Consider the following 20171-nt stretch of genomic DNA (forward strand, 5'->3'; position numbering starts at 1 on the left):
AAGGGAGAGAGAGAGAGAGAGAGAGAGAGAGAGAGAGAGAGAGAGAAACAGGACAGGGCCTTGGGGGGGAACACTCATGGTTGATGACAAAAGAAATGAAGGAGACAAACAGGTTGAAGAACCAAGGCAGTTGTCACAAACATCTAGGAAAAGGAATATTTAGTAAATGAACAAACAAGAAAAACCATTTACAGTAAAATCTTAAAAGATCAGTATGCTGCAGTTTATGCTTTTTTATTGTTTAAATCAGGCAACATTATCTCTGATAAAAGTGCACAAATATTCATTTAAAGCATTCCCAAAATTCATGATATAGAGGTACATTACCAGTAAAGTAGATCCTTGAAACAATAAACTGAAACCCTCATTTCTAGTGCAATTGACAATTATTTATTCTCTAGATTAATATGAGTAAATGTTAGAAATCAGTAAGAAAAGAGGATTTTATATACATTGTTTAACCATTTTTCTCAGCTTATGGCAGTTTTTTTGGTTAATTTTACTTATATTGCAAATTCAAAATTACTTTCTTCTGATATGTTGCAAGTTGCAATGAGATTAGTAGGATACTTTTTAATGTGTTTATATTTCTCATTTCCTGAGATACCAGCTTATGGCCAGAGGTACAAGGCCAGTAAATTGGCTTTCTGCAATTTTGACTATATTGACTCTTCATTCAATTGAAATGAAATTCGATTCAATTGGGTTCTATACCTGGAGGCTGAAGGGAAAGTGTAAAATTCCATAAAGCATCTTCCCTGACTTTTAAACAAACATAACAGAGACAGAAGCCAAATAAATATTCTCCTTGGCAAAGCAGTTAACTCAGGAAGCTACAAGCTTATTTCAAGGAGACAGCAATTCCAATTATGCGCATTCTTGTACTAAATCAACTTAGTTCAGGCCAAACTGGGATTGTTACTCTGATAAGTAATTCATAGACAGTTTCCAGAAGAACAGTATAGCAACTACCTGGGTAAGAAAAGTTGTTGTTCAGTTGTGTCAGACTTCAAGACCCCATTTGGGGTTTTCTTGGCAAAGATACCAGAGTTCTTTGCCATTTCCTTCTCCAACCCATTTACAGAAGAGGAAACTGAAGCAGAGAAAAGTAACTTGCCCAGGTTCACAAAGGTAGGGTGAACTGAGACTAGATTTGAACTCAGGAAGATGAGTCTTCTTGACTCCAGAACCTGTGCTCTAGCCCTTTAAGCTGCCCATATGAATAATAGACTGGGACAAAGCTAGAAAAAGAACTTTTAAGGGATCTGGCCATTTCAAGTAAGGCAGGAGATATTTAAGCTAGATTTGCCTTGCCCTTGTGCTGGTATATCCTAGTCATAACAGTATAACCCTTATTTAAATTATAATGTGGTTTAAGAAAGAGTTCCCTGTAACTTGATGGTAAAGTACTGAAAATGGCATTATTTTATTTATGGGGACTTAAATCATGGGGCTCAGTCCTGAAAACAGGGAAAACAGTGAGATAGGATTGAGGTGAAAATTCTCAGCAAGAAGGAAAAATTTCCCCAGAAATTATGGACAAACTTGGATAAACTGAGTAACTCCTCCATATCCCATTTATCTATTTGGTGAAAAGGTTATGTACTAGTGCCTTGTTCTCTCACAGCAGACATGATCTATAACCATGTCAAATATGGAAGCCTTTCCAGTTTGGGGGAACCTGCCCTAGTACCTGAGAACCCAAAGACACCATGAGGTAGACAGAGTAGGATGTTTTTGTGGAGGAAACTATAAAAAAAAGTGGGAGAAAATAACAATGATGTCTATATACCATTTTAGATTTTTCAAGAAGCTTTAAAATTCATTATATTTTCATAAATGTGTTTTTGTTATAAAAAGAATTACTTATATTCTAAGATTTTTTAATAGAAAGCATTCAGATAAGGAAAGCAAGGGAAATTCCCTCTGCATTATTCTCAGTAGGATCAAGGGAATGATATTTTTTTCTTATTAAAAAGGAAGAAAAAGTCCAAGCATCATTCATTAAGCAGCTTCTTGTGCAAAGCCCTGAATTCCTGGACAGTGATAAAGAGTCTAATCTTCTCCCAATATCCCTTACCACCAACCCTAAAGAACTTAAAATTATCAAGGCAGGATAAGACTCATGTACAGACAAGTCTAAAATGGAGTGTGATAAAGACAAGGAACAAATCCACATAAATTCGTTCAGGAAAGAATAAAAAGAGATCAGTTTAATCTGGCTCTTTTCAGGGAAACTGCTCCATCTTCCATTATTCCTCTCTGAAAATGGATTGCATTGGGAGTTAAGAGGTAGGTTTTCAGAACTTCATTGTGGAAAGGACACTGGACTGGTTTTGATCAAAGTTTGTGCTTAAATCCTAGTTCAAGACTTTTTTTAATACAGTGCCTGTCACAGAATAATTCTTTAAATAAAATAATAAAGTTCTCGCTACCTTTTTTCTGTCTTCTATCAGCTGGGTGCCCAAGTCACAACCAGTCTGGGTCTAGCTTCTGCAAAATAAAGGGGTTTGACGCCTTTACCTCTAAAGATTTTTTTTTCCTTTCTGCTCACTCTAAATCTGCCATTCTCTAATACCTAAGTGTCCTTGGATTCTAGTAAATAGGCAGGTTGGAATGTGGAGTCAGGAATACCAGGACTATCTCTAATCCCTCACACTTCGCCGCGACTTCAATTTCTGGGCCTCAGTTTACTTATCTGTGAAATGAGCCTGCGTGTCTGGGGGACGAGGAGAGGGAATTAGATATCTCTGTAGTCCGTTTCAGCTCTAAAGCGAAGATCCTTCGGGATATTGGCCCCTGGGTTCCAATTCCTGCCCTTGGCTCCCTTTCTGCACCACAGGCAAGCTTTTGGCCTGGCTGAAAACTCCAGGGAGGGGTTGGGGAGGGGCCGGGTTGGCGTGGGGGGCGTGGCGGGAGCGCGCTGGACTGGGCGGGGCCACACAGGCCCTAGCTTTCTAAGCAGAGGGCGGCCCGGGCGGGTGCCACACGGAGTGGACATGGGGCTCTGCCTGCCCTGCCTAGGAGATCGGCCGCCGGCCTCGCCCGACCTCGTAAGTGACACTTCGCTATCCTCTCCGCGCCAGACCCTTGATCTCCTCCCACCCCTACTTTCCAGACGTCCCCCTCTCGAGCCCTGGAGCGACAGGTGTCCAGGGGCGGGCGTCAGCTTTTCTAAGCTCTAGCTTAGTTTCTAAGTTCTAGCTCTTCTTCTTCGCCTCCCTGGTGCCTCAATCTAGCCTTGGGGCTCCGGCCGGCCTTCCCTGTCTCCCTAGGGCTCCCACCAGGCTCTGGACGCGCGCTGGACCTGGGGCAGTTGCGATTCCTGCAGCCCTAGAGACAAGTCGGAGCGCTTGGGGCGGTGCGATCCTGCTGGGGGCTGGGCGGGGCCGAGGGAGGGGACGCACGTGCGTGGCTTTGACAATGGTGTTTGTGAGTGCTGGAGGCACCTTCCCCCTCTCCCTACCCCACAGCCCACACCCCAGCACCTGGGGCTTCGGAAGCTGGAGACCTTCTCCTTGGAGGGTGGAGTGGGGTGGGGACGGTCAGCTAGCTGGAATATGTGGCCTGGGCAGAGACCGCCCCTGGAATTTCAGCAGGTTAGAGGACCCGGACCACGTGCACCTGTTCTGTAATTTAATGGATTTACAGGTTGTTCCGGTGCATCTAGGCGGCACTGTGGGTGGATTAGCGCTAGATCTGAAGTCGGGGTCACTTAACCCCTGTTTGTCTCCATTTCCTTACTGGTGAAATGGGAACCATAATAAAACCTGGGTAGGTCTAGGGTGCCAACGTTGTTGCGGGGATCAGGTGAACTCATTGTGAAGTGCTTGGCGCGGTGTCTGGCACAAAAGGGCTATGTAAATGTTAGCTATTGTTATTGCTTTTTTAAATTTGGAGCCGTAAAAGTTTGCATGATTTACCCAGGCATCAGCTACCGGAATTGAATACAGACTCTGGCTGGCTCTGACCATTGCTTTAAAAACTCGTTTTTCTTGCTGCGATTGTGGGATTGTCACTGGGTCCTTTATTTCGTTGGTATCGGGACCTCGAAAACATATCAGAGAAGAGACTGACACCCATGCCTGACTCGCTTGAGGTCTGCTCTCTTTCCAACCACTCCTTAGCTCAGGATTTTCTTCCTCGGAGTCCTGTTCTCTATTCCTTATCTCCCCTAAGAAGGAAAATAGGGATTGGGACCGGGAAAAAGACTGGACCTGGGCTATAACCACAATTGAAGGAACTCCCCAGAGAGGAAACTTCGAAAATGCAATCTGCGCCTTTTCTACAATTTATACTTGTGGAAGGTTGCCTCCATGGCTCTCTCCAGATCACATAGCCTGTTTATGGGGACGTAAAAGCCTAATGTGGAGGGCCACTGGCAGAGCGAGAGTAGTGCACCAGTAAGAGCCCAGGATTTAGAGGAGACTGAGTACTAAAACTGTTTCTATAGTTAACTGTTATGTGAAATAGGCAAAGCCTCAGTTTCCTTAATTGTAAAATGAATATACTACCGACAGTACTTGCTTCACAGGGATTTGGAGATCGAGTGAAATCGTTTTAAAACTTTTTTTTACAAATTGCCCATGTGACTTGGAGAAAATTATTTCACCTCCTTGAGTTTCTTATCCTCTCTTTTGAACTTTGCAGAGTTGAGAAATACTTTGCCAAAACCCTTCCAGAGCCAATCGGGGGTGGAAGTTGAAACATCAACGACAAAAAAAAAAGTTTAAATTTGCTGGGGGGGAAAAAGGGAAACCAAAAAAGTTATCTTCCTGACAATTGGAGCTTTCATAAAATGTAATTAATTTCCTCCCCTGAGAGTGGTTTTCCCCTTCTTCAGCTGCCTTGGCTGGTGGAGGTGGGCAGTGTGGGGAATGAAGGACCCTTTGGTTACATTGTAGGAGATAATTTATGACTTTGTGTTTTTTTGTTTGAATACAGATCTAGACCTGGAAGGGACCTTAAAAACTTTTAGTACAAAAAGTTCATTTTAGAAATGAGGAAACAGGCCCAAGAATGTTAACTGACTTAAGCAAGGTTCCCTAGGTAGTAAGTTTCAAAATAGACTATGAACCCTCCCCCTCCACCAAACTCTTCTTGACTCCACAGAGTCAGTGTTTTTTTTTCCATTGTATATAACTGGACCATATAGTAGTTAAAGCCTCTTTTCAGATCTAAAATTCTGTGATCTGTCCTGGTGAGAATGATTCCCTTCACCTCATATTTTTCCCTTTCCCTTTTATTTATTTCTTTATTTACTTGTTTGTTTTGGGTCATTTAGCTGTTTTGGCAACCTGACTAGCAGTAAAGCTTATTTACTCTGTATTGTTTGTGGAGATTTCAATGTTATTTCCCATTTTTCTTCTTTTTTTTTTTGCAGATTTTTGGTTTGTGAGTTTTATCAGGCCTTAGATAGAATTGGAATTTAATTTTCTATCATAGAATTAATGAGAGATCAAACCTTAGAAATCAGCTTGTTTAACACCTTCATTTTTACATATGGGGAAACTGAAGTGTAGAGAGCTTTTGTCTTGCCCAAAGTCACACCATTTTCAAGAACTAGACCAGAGATGTGATCCACAACACCAAAATCTACCTCACTGCCCTCTGTGCCTGACTGCTTCTCCCCAGATGTTTTCTTGTTCATTGGAAGAAAGTCTCATGAATGGTGATTTGAATATAAAGGGTTTTCTTCAAATTCAGTATTATTTCCTAGATACAAGACTCCCAGAAGTATTCACTTAATTGGAAAAGCTCTTAGAGCTCTTAGTATCATCTATTCTTCTCTGATTTCTGGATATCCATTTGTATTTATCTACTGTAAAATTCCAAATGAAAATGGTTCTTCTGCTTTGCTTTTACGGTAATGCAAATGTTCATTCAATTTATCCTTGTGGAGGGATTTTTTTTAACAGTATGTTTACATCAGTATGTTAAAAGAGGATTCCTAGGAGACTTCGTTCTTCCCTGGGCAAAGATCTCTTGAGAAACAGCTTGTGAAGGAGTAGAAGCTTGGGAGTCAAGGGACTTACCTTGTATATTGCCCTCTGTCACATACTAAACCTGGCCTTGGCACATTAACTTTTCACTTGTGTACAGTGTCTGTCTTACAGTTTCAGCTAGATTATAAATCTGTGGAAGGAATACTGGGGGGTTTACACTTGTGTTTATTTTTCACATAATCTACCATGGCACTAAACAGCAGTAAAAAAAATAACAAGTTTTAAAGCTATAGAGGACCAGTAAATACTTGTCCAAGAAACAAACATTTTTATTCTTCAAAATCCATAACACTTAAGGATTGCAAACTAGTTGATAACTTCTTTGAGCCCAATCCTTAAAGGAATCCTGACTATTCAAATATTGGGTACTCAACATGTAAGTCCACCATTGAGGAGGAACACCTGCTGTCTCTTTCTTTGTTTTAGTCTCTGATAAGAAGTAACCCTTCTTGCCAAAGCCAACCTTTGTTTCAATTTAGTAAGCAATTAAATGCCTGCTGAATTACCGGTACATACCCTGTTGGGCTCTGAAGATGCAAAGAGAAACTGATGTGAGCCCCAGCAAAATTAACATTCTATTTTTTGTGCCTTTGATCTATCCATTCCCTTGCCTCTCCAGCAGCTTGTTGCCCCTTCAGTTATTCTCTCTCTCTGTCTCTCTGTCTGTGTCTCTCTCTCCCTCTCTCTGTCTCTCCCTCTCTCTGTCTCTGTCTCTCTCTCTCTCTCTCTCTCTCTCTCTCTCTCTCTCTCTCTCTCTCTCTCTCTCTCTCTCTCTCTCTCTCTCTCTCTCTCTCTCTCTCCCTCTTTCTCCCTCTCTCCCCCTCCTTCACCTCCTCCACCCCGGTTTTGAAATACCTACAAAAGGGGAAGCTTGGAGGCTCAGTGGATAGAGAACTTGGTCTGGATATGGAAGAATGTAGGTTTAACCTTCCTAGCTGTGTGACTGGGCAGAGCACTTAACTTCAATTGCCTAGCCATTACAATCTTCTGCTTTAAAACCAATACATGGTATCAATTACATTGACCATTACATCCGTTCTATCATACTACCTTTCCCAATATTTTTTGTAAATAATCTCTTAGTGGGTTTCTTTTTTTGTTGTTGTTTTTGCTTTTTTGCTCTTTTTCATCCCTTGTGTTCACTTTCTAGTCTACTTCATATCATCAGATTGTTCCTATAAGATCTCTCCTGTCTACTCACATGGCAAAGTTGAGGGGGATAAGGACCACCATCCTGACTGAAACTTCCTCATTGGACTTTGCATTTGGGACTTTCTGCCCCCTGTGGCCCATCTTCCACTAGCTGCACAGATAAAAAGTTTGACACTGTTCTGTACTTCCTTGATGGCTTCCTATTAGACTTTAGGTAAAACTAGGACTCTTTCAGCTTAGTTTTAAAAAACCTTTCACAGTCTACCTTTGCAGGCCAATTGCATGTTGTTCATCTTTTCCGGCTGGACATTCCAGTCAAATTGACCTTCTTGCTGTCCACCTTATGCAACCTTCCATTTCCATCAGTGCCTTTGGTGACCCACTTGACTGGAATGCCCTTCTCATTCTACTCCATTTTTTACACAGATGATAAAGTGGTTTTTTTCAAGCACAATTCTATCACTCGCCATTCCCATTCATTAAACTCCAGCGGCTCCCTATCAAATCTAGGATGAAAAATATGTACTCTTCTCCTAAGCTTTTAAAGCCCTTCTTAAGCTAGCTTCAAATCTCCTTTCCAGTCTTGTTCTTTCCTCCTCATGCTGTATTCCCTGATCTAGCCAAATTGACTTTGTCTCTGTTCCTCACACTGGATAGCAGAATTGAAAGGACTTGAGTTGGGAAACAATGAGGCCAGTAGCAGTTGGGAAAGTCAAGAAGAGCTTCCAATAAAAGGTGGTCTTTGAATTAAGGCTGGAAGGAAATGAAGGTGTACATTCCAGACCTGGGGGAAGATGGAGGAGGCAAGCAGGAGGACTTCAAGCTAAGAAAAGCCCTAGTTCTCTTTCCTTGGACCAGTCTTTTAATATATGTCTCATTTATGAGACTGAGATGGTAAATAACTAGCCTAAACGCTTTATAGCTATAGAAGTATCTAAGCAGGCTGCCAGACTTGAGGGTTTGGCCTTGCAGTTCTGCCTTCTTTCAATTGCACCACACTACCTCCTTAATTTATATGTTAACCTGCTGCTCTGTTTTTTCAGGGACTTTCATGATCATTTTTAAAAAGTCTTATCAATTTTTCACAGGAAGAAAGAAGATTAAAACTTGCAGAAGCTGCAGAAAGAAGACAAAGGGAGGTGAGATTTGACAAATTCAGTTCTGATGATTTGGAAATATTTTTAAAATATTATTATATCTTAGAATTTTTGTATACACAAAATTTCTATTTAAAAAGAACAAAAAAAGGATGCCAAATAATTTAAAAGGTAGTTGTTTATCTTAAACAATTCATGATAAAAGTCCCATAAATTCCTTTTAAAAGGAGATTAAATTGATAAAAAATATTTCTCCATGAAACTTTTTTGGTGGAGGGGGGGCACATTTCTTAGGTGGAGTGGAAAAAAAAAAACCTTAATGACTTACTAGGTGCTAAGCACTGGAATTTCAAAACAGAATCAAAGGTCCCTTACCTCAAGGAGGTCATCATAGTTGAGGGATAGAAGACAGGAATACATTTTCACATAGATGGAAGGCAAGTGTACTTAATTCCTGAGAGGCAAAGTAATGAAAGAGATGGCAAAGTCCTAAAGACCATGGGGAGTGTGGTGAGGTAGTAAATGGTCCCTGATCCCCCCCCAAAAAAAAACTTTGGGTAGATTCCAGGGTCAGAGGGCACTTGGGCTTTGGGACACCTCCAAGGAGAGGATGGGGTTAGAAGAGACAGTTAACTGTAAGTATGAGCTGGGGATTGGGGTCTGAGGTAAGAGAGATCAATCTTTTATTGTCTTGGACTAAACAAAGAAGTCAGTGTCACATTACTCCAGCATTTCAGGGAGCCATGATGTCATTGGTATTGGTACATGTGAATCATATACCCTCAATGCCTTGGCATTCAATCTTTTTCTTTTTTTCCTCCCTTACTTTCTACTTTAGAATTGATTTCAAGTATTGGTTTTAAGACAGAAGAGTGGTTGGCAGTTGAAGTTAAGTGTCTAGTCTAGGGGTCACATCCTCCTTTCTCCAGGCTTGGCCCATCTTCCTGCCCCATTGGCACTCAATCTAAATGAGTGGTACTGTGGAGAAAAAATCTCTTGGGGGGGTCAGATTTGTGATGATCAGTGCTTCCTTGAACTTTAATGAACTTTAACCCTCTGATAAGACCCAAATTTTGTCAGGACTCGGAGGCATAAGAAACAAAATATGAACAAAAAACTTATTATGATAAATATTTATTGAATGAATGAGGAAGTGATTGTTGCCACTAAGGACAGGCTTAAAAGATTTAAGAAAAAAGTACATTAGTAGGTTTGTCAAACTGTGGGTGAGATCTGGCTTAGATTGAGGATTGATCAAACTACAATCTACCCTTAGTCTGTATTTGGGGGTTTTTTGGTCAGACTGTGAGTTAAGAATGTATTTTACATTTTTATTTTTTTATTTTTATTTATTATTATTTTTTTAAACCCTTACCTTCCGTCTTGGAGTCAATACTGTGTATTGGCTCCAAGGCAGAAGAGTGGTAAGGGCTAGGCAATGGGGGGTCAAGTGACTTGCCCAGGGTCACACAGCTGGAAAGTGTCTGAGGCCAGATTTGAACCTAGGACCTCCGCTAGGCCTGGTTCTCAATCCACTGAGCTACCCAGCTGCCCCCTATTTTACATTTTTAAATGATAAAACCTTACATAAAAATGCAAAAGACCATTCTAGCTATGCCCTGAAATCAGCAGAGGCTGATGTGACCTGTAGGCCATAGTTTTGGGACCTCTGCTCTGAATCCTAGCTAATATAGGGGACATTCCTCCCTAGGTGAATTATTGCTGGAGGCAAAGCACCTGGCTTTATTTTGTGTTTTCACAGTACTGTAAATTGTTTATGGTCTGCTGATTTTCTTTTTCCTAAAGTCTTCCACTCGAGGAATTTTGAATGCTCATTCTGTAGAAGCCAAGAAGAGGAAAAAGGAACAAATGGAGAAACAGATGTCTGCGCGTAGTACTTCACAAGGAGGGCTTCGAGTAAGTGTAAAGATTCCCTTTGAACCTGGAGGCCAGGGACTTTTTTTTACATTATTTTTTAACATTCTGTTGTAGTAATGTATTTTAAAACATTATTCTGATCAGAGTTCCAGAGGCTATGCCAGATTTCAGAGGGTGCCATGGCACAACAAAGATTAAGAACCTGTGCCTTAAAGTATAATGTAACTTGTGTATTTGTGGGAAATAAATTTCATTTATGGGGAAAATATTTTAAATTTTGAATCTTTCCTTTCATAAGTATTTAACTGTAGGAAAGAAAATTTAAAAGTAATATTCCATGATACTTTGGTTGTAATCTGTAGATAAGGAGAAGATTATAAAATAATTTGAATATATAAAGGTCTAAGTAATTAAAGTCAAAATTTTTTTAAATCACTTTTACTAATAGAGAGAATTTAATAGGTTAGACAAATCAAAAGACTTCTATTTGGGCCTGACATATAATATTAGTTTTGTAAGAAAATCTTTCCAAAGGGCAGCTGGTTGGCTCAATATATTGAGAGCCAGGCCTAAAGATAGGAGGTCCTAGGTTCAAATTTGACTTCAGACACTTCCCAGCTGGGTGACCCTGGGCAAGTTCACTTTACCCCCATTATTGACTCCCAGCAGCCTATCTCTTACCATTTTTCTGCCTTGGAACCAATAGATAGTATTGGTTCTAAGACAGAAGGTAAGGATTTAAAAAAATAAAGAATATCTTTCCAGTTGCTTATATTGTTGAAATTTAGTGTACAGGATCTGGCAAAGACAGTTGAAAGAGCAGACATACTTAATGTTATTTTGTTTTGTAACGGATATAGTATTATTTCATTTTGCATAGTGCCCTTCCTGACTTTAAGCTTCTTGAGGGCTATCTAAACTTTTGTCTATTTCCTCTTGAATAACTATATTAGGAATTTAAAAAAAAAATAAGATTCAGATGTTAATTAACAGACTATAATTATCTGTTGGCACAGTGCTAAGTTTTATTGATTTTCCTTTTTGTCTTTTAAATACCATTATAGAAGAATTAATAATAAAATAAAGAACCTGGCATTACATATCTCCAGTTATAGATGCTTTACTTCATTAAAAATTTTATTGATAGGGGGCAGCTGGGTAGCTCAGTGTATTGAGAGCCAAGCCTAGAGATGGGAGGTCCTAGATTCAAATTTGACCTCAGATACTTCCCAGATGTGTGACCTTGGGCAAGTCACTTAACCCTCATTGCCTAGTCCTTACCACTCTTCTGCTTTGGAGCCAGTACACAGTATTGACTCCAGGACAGAAGGTAAGGGTCTCTAAAAAAATCAGTCAATCAAGTCAATCAATAAAATTTTAATTGATAGAGGACTTTGAACAAAACCCTATCACCTTACTTCACAGAGGACTTTCTCTCTGAGTTTAGTTACAATTGATAAAACAGGGAGAAAGTGCCTGAGAGCGTCTTTCTCCAAAGTAGAAGCCATATCTTTATCAGCTATTCTTATAATATCTTTCATTTCTCACTTTGATCTGAATGTTTCTGTCTCAAATCCTGAACAGTATTCTTAATTCTTTATAGAGCTAATCTTGCATTTCTATGTGTGTGACTCTTGTTTTTGTGTATTTAAAAACCCCCATTTTTTTCTGTCAACTTATACAGAAGTAATAGATTATCTTTCCATCTTTTTTTTAGTGGACGGTTTCATAAAAATTTGTTCCAAATGGAAGAAGATAAGAATACGGCTGATAACCTGTGGAAAACTGCAATCAAGTGGCTCTCCGTAATGTAGCTTTTGCATATAACACATTAATACTCTTCTGTTTTAATGTGATAAGTAAACTATATATTGGAAATTGTTTCTTTTTTTTTTTTAACAATTAACAGACAAACCTCAGATGGCCAAAACTTTTCACTGTAGTCTCTTTATTTTTGCATAAGTAGCTATTCTCAAGGCAAGGGCTTTATTTGTAATTTTACAGAGATAAAGTAATACTACCCTCTTCTAAGGATAGTACTAATTATGTCTTTAAATCAGTTTTTCAATTATCTTCTCTCCCTTTTATAAAAAATTAAGTGGACATTTTTAGCTTTGCTGACATAACACTGTGTTTATTTTGTATTTATACTGACTTTCTGTTTAAAGCTGTAGATTCAATGACTCAGAAGTAGAAGGAAATACCTGAAAAATAATTTGGAGGCTTCATATGAAATCAGATTTCTCTTTATCTTCCAATTCACTAATGCATATTTGTTCATAATAAGATTTAATCTATTTATTTCCTTTTATAGTTTTATATCTATGTTCATATGAGTGATTTTCATTGAGCTAAAATGTATTTGCTGAATTTAAAACTTAGTCCTTTTGGTACCATAAGGGGGCATTGCAGTGCTTAATATAGATAACAGATGTGATTTATTTCTCTAAAGACTTTTGTTGTAATTAGGTTATTTTCTAGCATAGTATGAGCATTTTTGACATTTAAAAAAATCTATTAAAGAATTGCTTAAAGACTAAGGATAATTTCGCTACTGTGATCTTCATTTTTGAAAGCATTCATGTGGGTATTTGGGTGCTATATACATAAACATACATATATACGCAGAGGTGTTTATATGTGCATTGTATTTAACAGTTCCATGCTTTGAGGAATAACAAAATCATCTCGCCTTCCTCAGTAGTGTTTAATATCACTTTGTCATCAATTATAATATATGTGTACATTATATGTAATAACATGTAATATGTCATATATATCATGTATATATACATATGTGAATAGATACTATAGCATAGGTATTTTGTACACACACACACAATGACCAGAGTATCCTTTCTACATGAAATTAATAGCATAATTCAAGCTTTTAATTTCATTTTTTGGGAACATGATTAATTTGGAAACCTTTTATGTCCTTGTTTTCATAGTTGAAATGTAAAATGCCCAAATAGAACAAATAAATAGTTATCTATTTCCTTCATCTAACTTTGTTGTAGGGCAAGGATTCCTAACCAGATCCCTTGAGCAGTCTGGTAAAGCCTAGGGAGTACCCCTTTTCAGAATAATTATTTTAAGTGCATAAAATATAATAAAATTGAAAAATGCATTATGTTGAACTAGAGATATAATTTCCCCCCTTTCATTCAAGTTTAAAGATTTCTTAAAAACTCTCCATAAACCCCAAGGGCCCCGGGTTAAGGACCTCTCCTCTGAGGGTCAGTTTCATAAACTGAGGCCACTGATCTGAATAATGTTTAGTTGAGTATATGGAAGAAGACACAGATCTTTAGAGGAAATGAGTCTGCTTCCTTGCACCCTTCTGCTATACTTTCAGCCACCCACCCTTGCCCTCGGTACATTCACATGCTCCTTCCCTCAAAACATACTTGTCCTGATTTCCTTCTTTCTAGCTCTGGCATCACCATCTGCTCCGTGTCCTGTGCTTAAAATCTCAGTGTGACTTTACTTTTCACATCTTGCCACATCCTTCTGGATTCTCACACATAGGGTCATTCATTTAGAACTGGAGGGGAGCTGGCATGAGTCAAACAGGTGAGATGTGTGGGAGGGGAATGGGGTCTTCTGGTCTTGGAGCTCAGCTCCAGCCACCCCTCCACCCCCAATGCCTTTGAGCATCACTTCCTTTCCTCCGCACTGCCGTCATCATACTGCTTACTTCCATTTTTATCTCCCTGGCAAATAGCACCGAGACACTGATCTTTCTCAGGAATAGATCTAGTCACGTCACTGTTCCAAGTCGGTGTCCCAGTTGTGTTTCCTTAGCTTGGCTTCTAAGGTGCTTCCCTCACCCTGGGTGACTGCCTCTAATTTTTATCTCATAGAGCACTCCTTCATCTGCCCACCACCAAATGATGACATACTCCTTTCTATATAGACCCAACACTTTCCATCCCCAACGCACACATCCCCATCGTTCCCTATGCCTGAAACTTCTATCCAGCCATTCCATCCGCATGGTTTGACATTTTACTCATCACTTGTGACCCAGACCCTTCTGGAGTCATCTTGGTCTGATCCATCACCATCGCTACAAGATGCCTTCCAACATCATGACGCCATTTTGGTCTTCTTGAGTACAAAGCACAACACCAAGGAACTTTGGATTTAAAATGCCATTCCAATGGCATCTTCATGAAGACTTCCCAGAATTCTCTCATTCAGGGGTCATGGGGATCTCGTGATTTAAAGTTATGACTAGGGACATCAAATATTCTTTGTCCCACAGCTTAGAAATGAAGTGAAGACTCTGGGAAGGAATCTAGAGCTCTTCCCACAACCTTGAAACAATTATTGTTTTTGGTCTTTACCTGCCATCCCATCAGTTTGGTGAACTACCAGTGTAGAAATTCCCTTCCCAACAGACCTGATCTGTAAATTAGTCTTAGCAGCAAGTGGTCTGGGACATCAGAAAGTTAGGTGACTCAACCAGGGTCACATAATTACACAATTTCAAGGTTGGCGTTTTACCATCTTGGTTCCCTTTGTTTAAAAATAGATGGTTACTTAAATATAACATGTATGATAAACTAGCTTTATTACTTCTGTCCTAATTTGCTCTTAATTAAATATATTAATAGCTAACAGAATCAAAGCTTCCAATGATAGGAAAATAGGATTAATGAGGAATATTTTTGAATTTCCGGATCCATGAAGCAAGAACTTGTTTGAAGAATAGAAAATGTTCTATTTGTTTCAGAACTCTATGACTTTTGTTCATGCCCAAATGATATTAAAAGTATTCCTTATAATAGTTTGTTCCTTACCTAAATTTAAATTCACCTTAAAGTGTTTTGTAATAGTTGATGCCTTCATTGGATTTCACTGTTTAGGACCTGGTAACTGAAAGCCCAATGCATAAAGGTTCTGTGATGTGATCAAGTTGGGGAAATTGCAATATGCCAATTCCCTGGACCAGTGCAGCCCATCCATGGCTTAGGTCCTAGAGAGTTGTGCAAGGCAGACAATGTTAAAGTGACATGCTGACCCATAGACAAATAATAAAGAGTCAGAGATAGGGAACAGCACGGTGAATAGAGTGCCATGCCTGGAATCCAGAGGATCTGGGTTCAAATCTTGTCTCACGAGTCCTAGCTGTGTGACACTGGGGAAAGTCACTTAATCACATTTACCTAGCTCTTACTGCTCTTTTGTCATAGAATTTATGCTAAGACAGAAGGTGAGGTTTAAAAAAAAGAGGCAGAATATGATTGCTGGCTCCACCCTCGCTGTACCTATTATATAGGGTGCCACCTCCAATGCCAGACAGTAAAGTCTTGGTTAGCCATAGCTAAGTGTTTAAAAACTGAGTTAATTATTAACTTTCTGAATACTAAAATATAGAAACCCCTCATGATAATAGGACTTAGAAATAAATGATAAACACCACTCCCCCATACCATTTGTTTTTTGATAAACTCTCAATTGCTGTCTCAGGATCAATACTATGTATTGTTTCCAAGGCAAGAGCAAGAAGGCCTAGGCAATGGAAATTAAGTAATTTGCCCAGGGTCACAGAGCTAGCAAACCATTTTTAAAAGGAGAGGTTTCTCCTGAATTGAAAAGTGAAGAGAAAAGGAAAAACGAATGCCTCCATTTGCAACCCCAACATGAATTCAGAAAAATATAGATTTAAAACTATAAAAAAATCTTAAAGTCATTTAATCCAAACTCATCATTTTCCAACTGAAAGAACTATGGTCCGAGGAGATCAGGACTTGTTTACTTACAACATAAGAAAGTAGTAACTCTTTAAGATTCATATCCACGTCCTCCAAATACAAAGATATTACTTCCTCTGTCCATCATAAGAGCTCTTACATATTCAAGTATTTCATAAGAGAAAAATTGGTCATTTTTCACCTATTTGGAGATCACTGTTGCTTTCAGCTACCAGGCACTTTAAGAAATATTTTTTAATGGGAGTAAATTTAGGTTAAGAAAGTTCTAATTCATGGAAGGCTTCCAGATACAGTTAAGTGAGTAGTTTCCCCTGATAATTCTGTAATAAAGAATTGTTAGGAGCTAGTAAACCAGGTCTAAATCCTGATCCTGCTGCTTACTGGCTATATAATTTGCTTAAATCACTCTACCACCCTAGATTTGAAAATCATCTATAAAAGGAATTAGGCTAGTTGCCTTTGGAGTCCCTTCTAGCTCAGTGCCATTTTGTGTGTTCTAATATCTGCACAAGGCATTTTAGTAGGCTCTAAATAAAGCTTCAGAAATGGCACACTCAGATGATTTGGATCATGACCTTAACACATCTGACTTGACAAAATTATGCCATGAAGTGGCAATATTTTCCTGGCATGGGAAATATGCACATTTACAAAAACAAATCAACAATGCTCTTTTTCTGGTTTCTTCTGAATCTGCCTAATTTTTTTAAAGCTAGTCCCAGCTCTAGTTTTTCATGTGATTTATAATAATCTACCTTATAGGTCATTATACCTTATAGTTATAATTTTATTATATGATTATAATTTTATTATAACTATAAGGTATAATATAATAAACTACCTTATAGGGTTGTTGTGAGAACAAAAAGAGGTTGATGAGAGAATATTTATAAATGTGCCTGGCATATAGATTTAATACTTATTACCGTCTCTTATTCTCTTTTTTCTCCTCAATGTAAATAAATTTGAGTATCAGTTAATGGCATTTAAAAAAAAAACATAATGGACATTCAAGGAAATTAGGTTATTGGAAAAGGTGACTACACCTGGAGTACTATATTCAGTTGTGGGCATCACATTTGAGAAAGAACTTTGATAAGATAGAGAGCAACCAGAAGGGTTCACGTTCAAGTCTTCAGCAGATGAGTTCAAGGAATTAAGAACATTTGTATACCTGGAAAAGAAGACAAATAGCAAGGAAAATGATGGTTTTCTTGGAGTTTTTAAAGGGCAATTGTTTATAAGCAGAATTAGAATCATTCTATTCAGCCACAGAGAAAAGTTAGGAGCAATGAGAAGTAGCAAAGAAGAAATTTAGGTTTTATGGTAAAGAGAGGAAAAGCCATAACAAGTAAAGCCATATAAAAATGGATGGGCTACTCCAAGAAACGATGGATTCTCTCTTGATAGAGATACGCAAAGACTGGGTAACCAACTACTTGCTATTTTTTTTTTAAACCCTTACCTTCCATCTTGGAGTCAATACTGTGTATTGGCTCCAAGGCAGAAGAGTGGTAAGGGCTAGGCAATGGGGATCAAGTGACTTGTCCAGGGTCACACAGCTGGGAAGTGTCTGAGGTCAGATTTGAACCTAGGACCTCCTGTCTCTAGGCCTGACTCTCAATCCACTGAGCTACCCAGCTGCCCCCTACTTGCTATTTTAATGAAGAAAGGATCTTTTTCTGGATAGGGGCAGGATTAGATGTTAATTATCTAATAACCTAGTTCCCTGAAAGACCAGTATAGTTTTAAAAAATACCATTAACTGGTACTCAAATTCATTTAAATTGTGTAGTATTTATTGGGAAAGGATGGGGGGGTTGGTTAAAATGGGGATAAAGTGAGGTTTGTAGCAGGGTATGGAGGAGTTGAGAGGAGAGAGGGAATATTGCTTGGTGAGGCAAAGGAGAGAGATATCCCCTGCCAAGAGGAAGCAGGAGGGGTCCAATAAGGACTGTTTGTTGTTGAATGACTGAACTGATGTTCAGCTCCCTCTATGCCCAAAAAAGATAGTCCACTTATATGACTGTGAATTCAAATAATATAAAGTTTAATAACTAGTTGGGATTGGAGCTTTTTCCTCAGCTTCAGAGCTAAGGCCAGGCCCCAGAGGCTGGCAGAGGGTTTCTCCCACTCCTGTCTATTCTATATCAGTCCTCGCTTTGTCTAATTCAGAATCTTAGCAGTAGACGAAAGCAAACAAGAACAGTGCTGACTTTCAGAAGGGATTGGGCCTGAATATTCAGGCTGAACCAAGAAAAGAGGCACACCACACCAGACTGGGTTGAACAAGCTACACCCTCCTCCAACACCAGGAAGGAAGTCAAACCCGCAGGAAGTAAGTGCTAGTCACAAGACCCAACTGCCACTCCCAGCAGGAAGTAAGTGCTAGTCACAAGACCCAACCACCACTCCCAGTTGGTCCTTCCCCCACCAACTGTCAGTCTTGTTTCCTTTCCAGAGCTGAAGAGAAAAAAGAGAAAACGGGAAGGTAATAATAGTTCCCAGCTCCTTCCAAGATCCATCAAAGAGGTGCTATGTTTTAAATAAAGGATGTATAAAGCTGCATCTTTCATTTTTTTTCTTTATAATCTTCTGGATCCATGGGATATTCTTATTTTGCTCTATTTATTAGCAAAACCAGTTTTGCCTCAGCATACATTTATTTATGCAAGTTCATGCTACTATTGTTGACTGCAATGAACTTACAATTCAGCACAGCAAAGAGGGATTCACCCAAGAAACAAACAAGAAAACATTTTCAAATAACATGGAAGTCAAAGAAGTCTCAACTGTACAATTTATTGTCAAAATACCAACATGGAAATAATCTGTGGGTATTGTACTAAATTAGTCAATATACAAATGTGCTTTTGTGAGACAATTCACGAGCATATCCTTAAAGGGCATACTGGTTATTTCCAATAGGAGCCTCAAAATATTTGGTCATATAGGTAAGAGGTGATCTTTAAGGCAATCTTAGTGATTGTAAGTCTAAGTGAATGTAAACTTATGGGAAGTGGGCTTCCAGGAAAAACGTGCTTATTGGTGGTGGTGGTGGTGGTGGTTGATTGTCTAGTAACACCAATCACACTAACTTTCTTTTTTTAAAACTTGATCAGAATTCTTGCCATGTGGAAAAGGTCTAGGATGAACAGGGCAAATATTTCCACTGACTTGTACTTAAACCCTAAATGTTCTTTTGTTTGTTTTTTTTTTTTAATTTTGTTTTTTGTTTTGTTATTTTTTTTCCCTCTTAACAAGGTTCTGCAATTACCTAGAACCAGGTCTTTTAAAACATTCTAAACATAATGTTCACATATTGAGGAGTAATGATTCGTCTAAAACTTGGCTAGCATATTTGATATTAGCATTTCCCCTAAGAGGTCATCTTCTACAAAAGCTTTAGAAATAAATAGTGCTACCATTTAATGATCCTTCAAGCATAATGCCATTGTCTGTCTGGGTTTGTTCCATTTCCCAAAGTCCTTTCAAGGCACATGGACTAAACTGACTACACTGGAGAAGCAAGTGGATGTGGGCCTCTGTGAAAGTCCCCTCATGCCGATGAGCTACTTTCATTTAATCTCCTTCTTGGCTTTGTAATGGGCAGAGACCACAAGGTAATTATCTGGATTCATGTCCTTAAGGGTGGGTGATTTGCTCTGGATGGGGGAGGTCTTGCCATCCACACGGGAGATCTGGAGCATGCGACACGGGTCATGTTTCAGCAAATAGCCAGCAAAAGTTTCCCATCCTCCTCCCACACGGACCATGACATGCTTGTTATGCAGCATCTGGAATGGGAAATGGACAAAAATGTAATTTTGATAAATTTGACATTTGATAAATAAAATAAAATATTTTATTCAAGTCACCTCTGAGGACCTTTTGGAAGATAGAGGACCAGCCTTGAAGTCAGGAAGACCAACCTACATCAGTGAAATCACAAATTCTGTCCCCCTCCTGTCTTCCCAAAGTTCCTCCCATTCCAATCCATCACCAGGCTCTCATTCATGCATTTATCTATGCAAGGCAATGCTAAAAAATAAAGAATAAGATAGCTTCTGCCCTTGAGGAACTGAACATGGTATTTCTGGTGGAATAAGGTAAATATCAATAAGGAAATACAATGATATGATTCCTGACAAGAGAACATGAGTAAAAAGGGAAGGGAAGATTTTAATTCAATATTGGATTTGCTGATGGAAAAGATCAGATAATCTTGGCATGGACCATTAAGAGATCTGTTCCATTCATTTCTCAATTTTTTTTCCTTTTTTTAATTCACTACATTATTTTTTAATTTGAATTAA

The 20171-nt window shown here is 38.8% G+C and overlaps 2 protein-coding genes and 1 long non-coding RNA gene across 9 annotated transcripts in view; 2 read left to right on the plus strand and 1 right to left on the minus strand.

Moving 5' to 3' along the window:
* Window positions 1-2910: 2910 nt before the first annotated feature.
* Window positions 2911-12672, plus strand: SVIP (small VCP interacting protein). The gene is made up of 4 exons (XM_007497182.3): window positions 2911-3053; window positions 8246-8296; window positions 10061-10171; window positions 11850-12672. The coding sequence occupies exons 1-4, from the start codon at window positions 3000-3002 to the stop codon at window positions 11862-11864; spliced, it is 231 nt and encodes a 76-aa protein (XP_007497244.1). The 5' UTR covers window positions 2911-2999; the 3' UTR covers window positions 11865-12672.
* LOC130455003 (uncharacterized) lies at window positions 3061-4100 on the plus strand. The gene is made up of 2 exons (XR_008912769.1): window positions 3061-3599; window positions 3928-4100. It is a non-coding gene; the product is annotated as an uncharacterized LOC130455003 (long non-coding RNA).
* A 5966-nt stretch (window positions 12673-18638) lies between the features above and the next one.
* The window catches only part of GAS2 (growth arrest specific 2), a 218991-nt gene continuing 217458 nt past the window's right edge, over window positions 18639-20171 (minus strand). For all 7 annotated transcript variants that reach the window (XM_056802009.1, XM_056802008.1, XM_056802011.1 and 4 more), the window contains one exon: window positions 18639-19652. In XM_056802009.1, coding sequence (XP_056657987.1) covers window positions 19434-19652 — 219 coding nt within the window. In that variant the 3' untranslated portion in view covers window positions 18639-19433. The remainder of the gene's footprint in view (window positions 19653-20171) is intronic.

This window comes from Monodelphis domestica, chromosome 6 (assembly GCF_027887165.1).
Source record: "Monodelphis domestica isolate mMonDom1 chromosome 6, mMonDom1.pri, whole genome shotgun sequence".
Taxonomy (NCBI): domain Eukaryota; kingdom Metazoa; phylum Chordata; class Mammalia; order Didelphimorphia; family Didelphidae; genus Monodelphis; species Monodelphis domestica.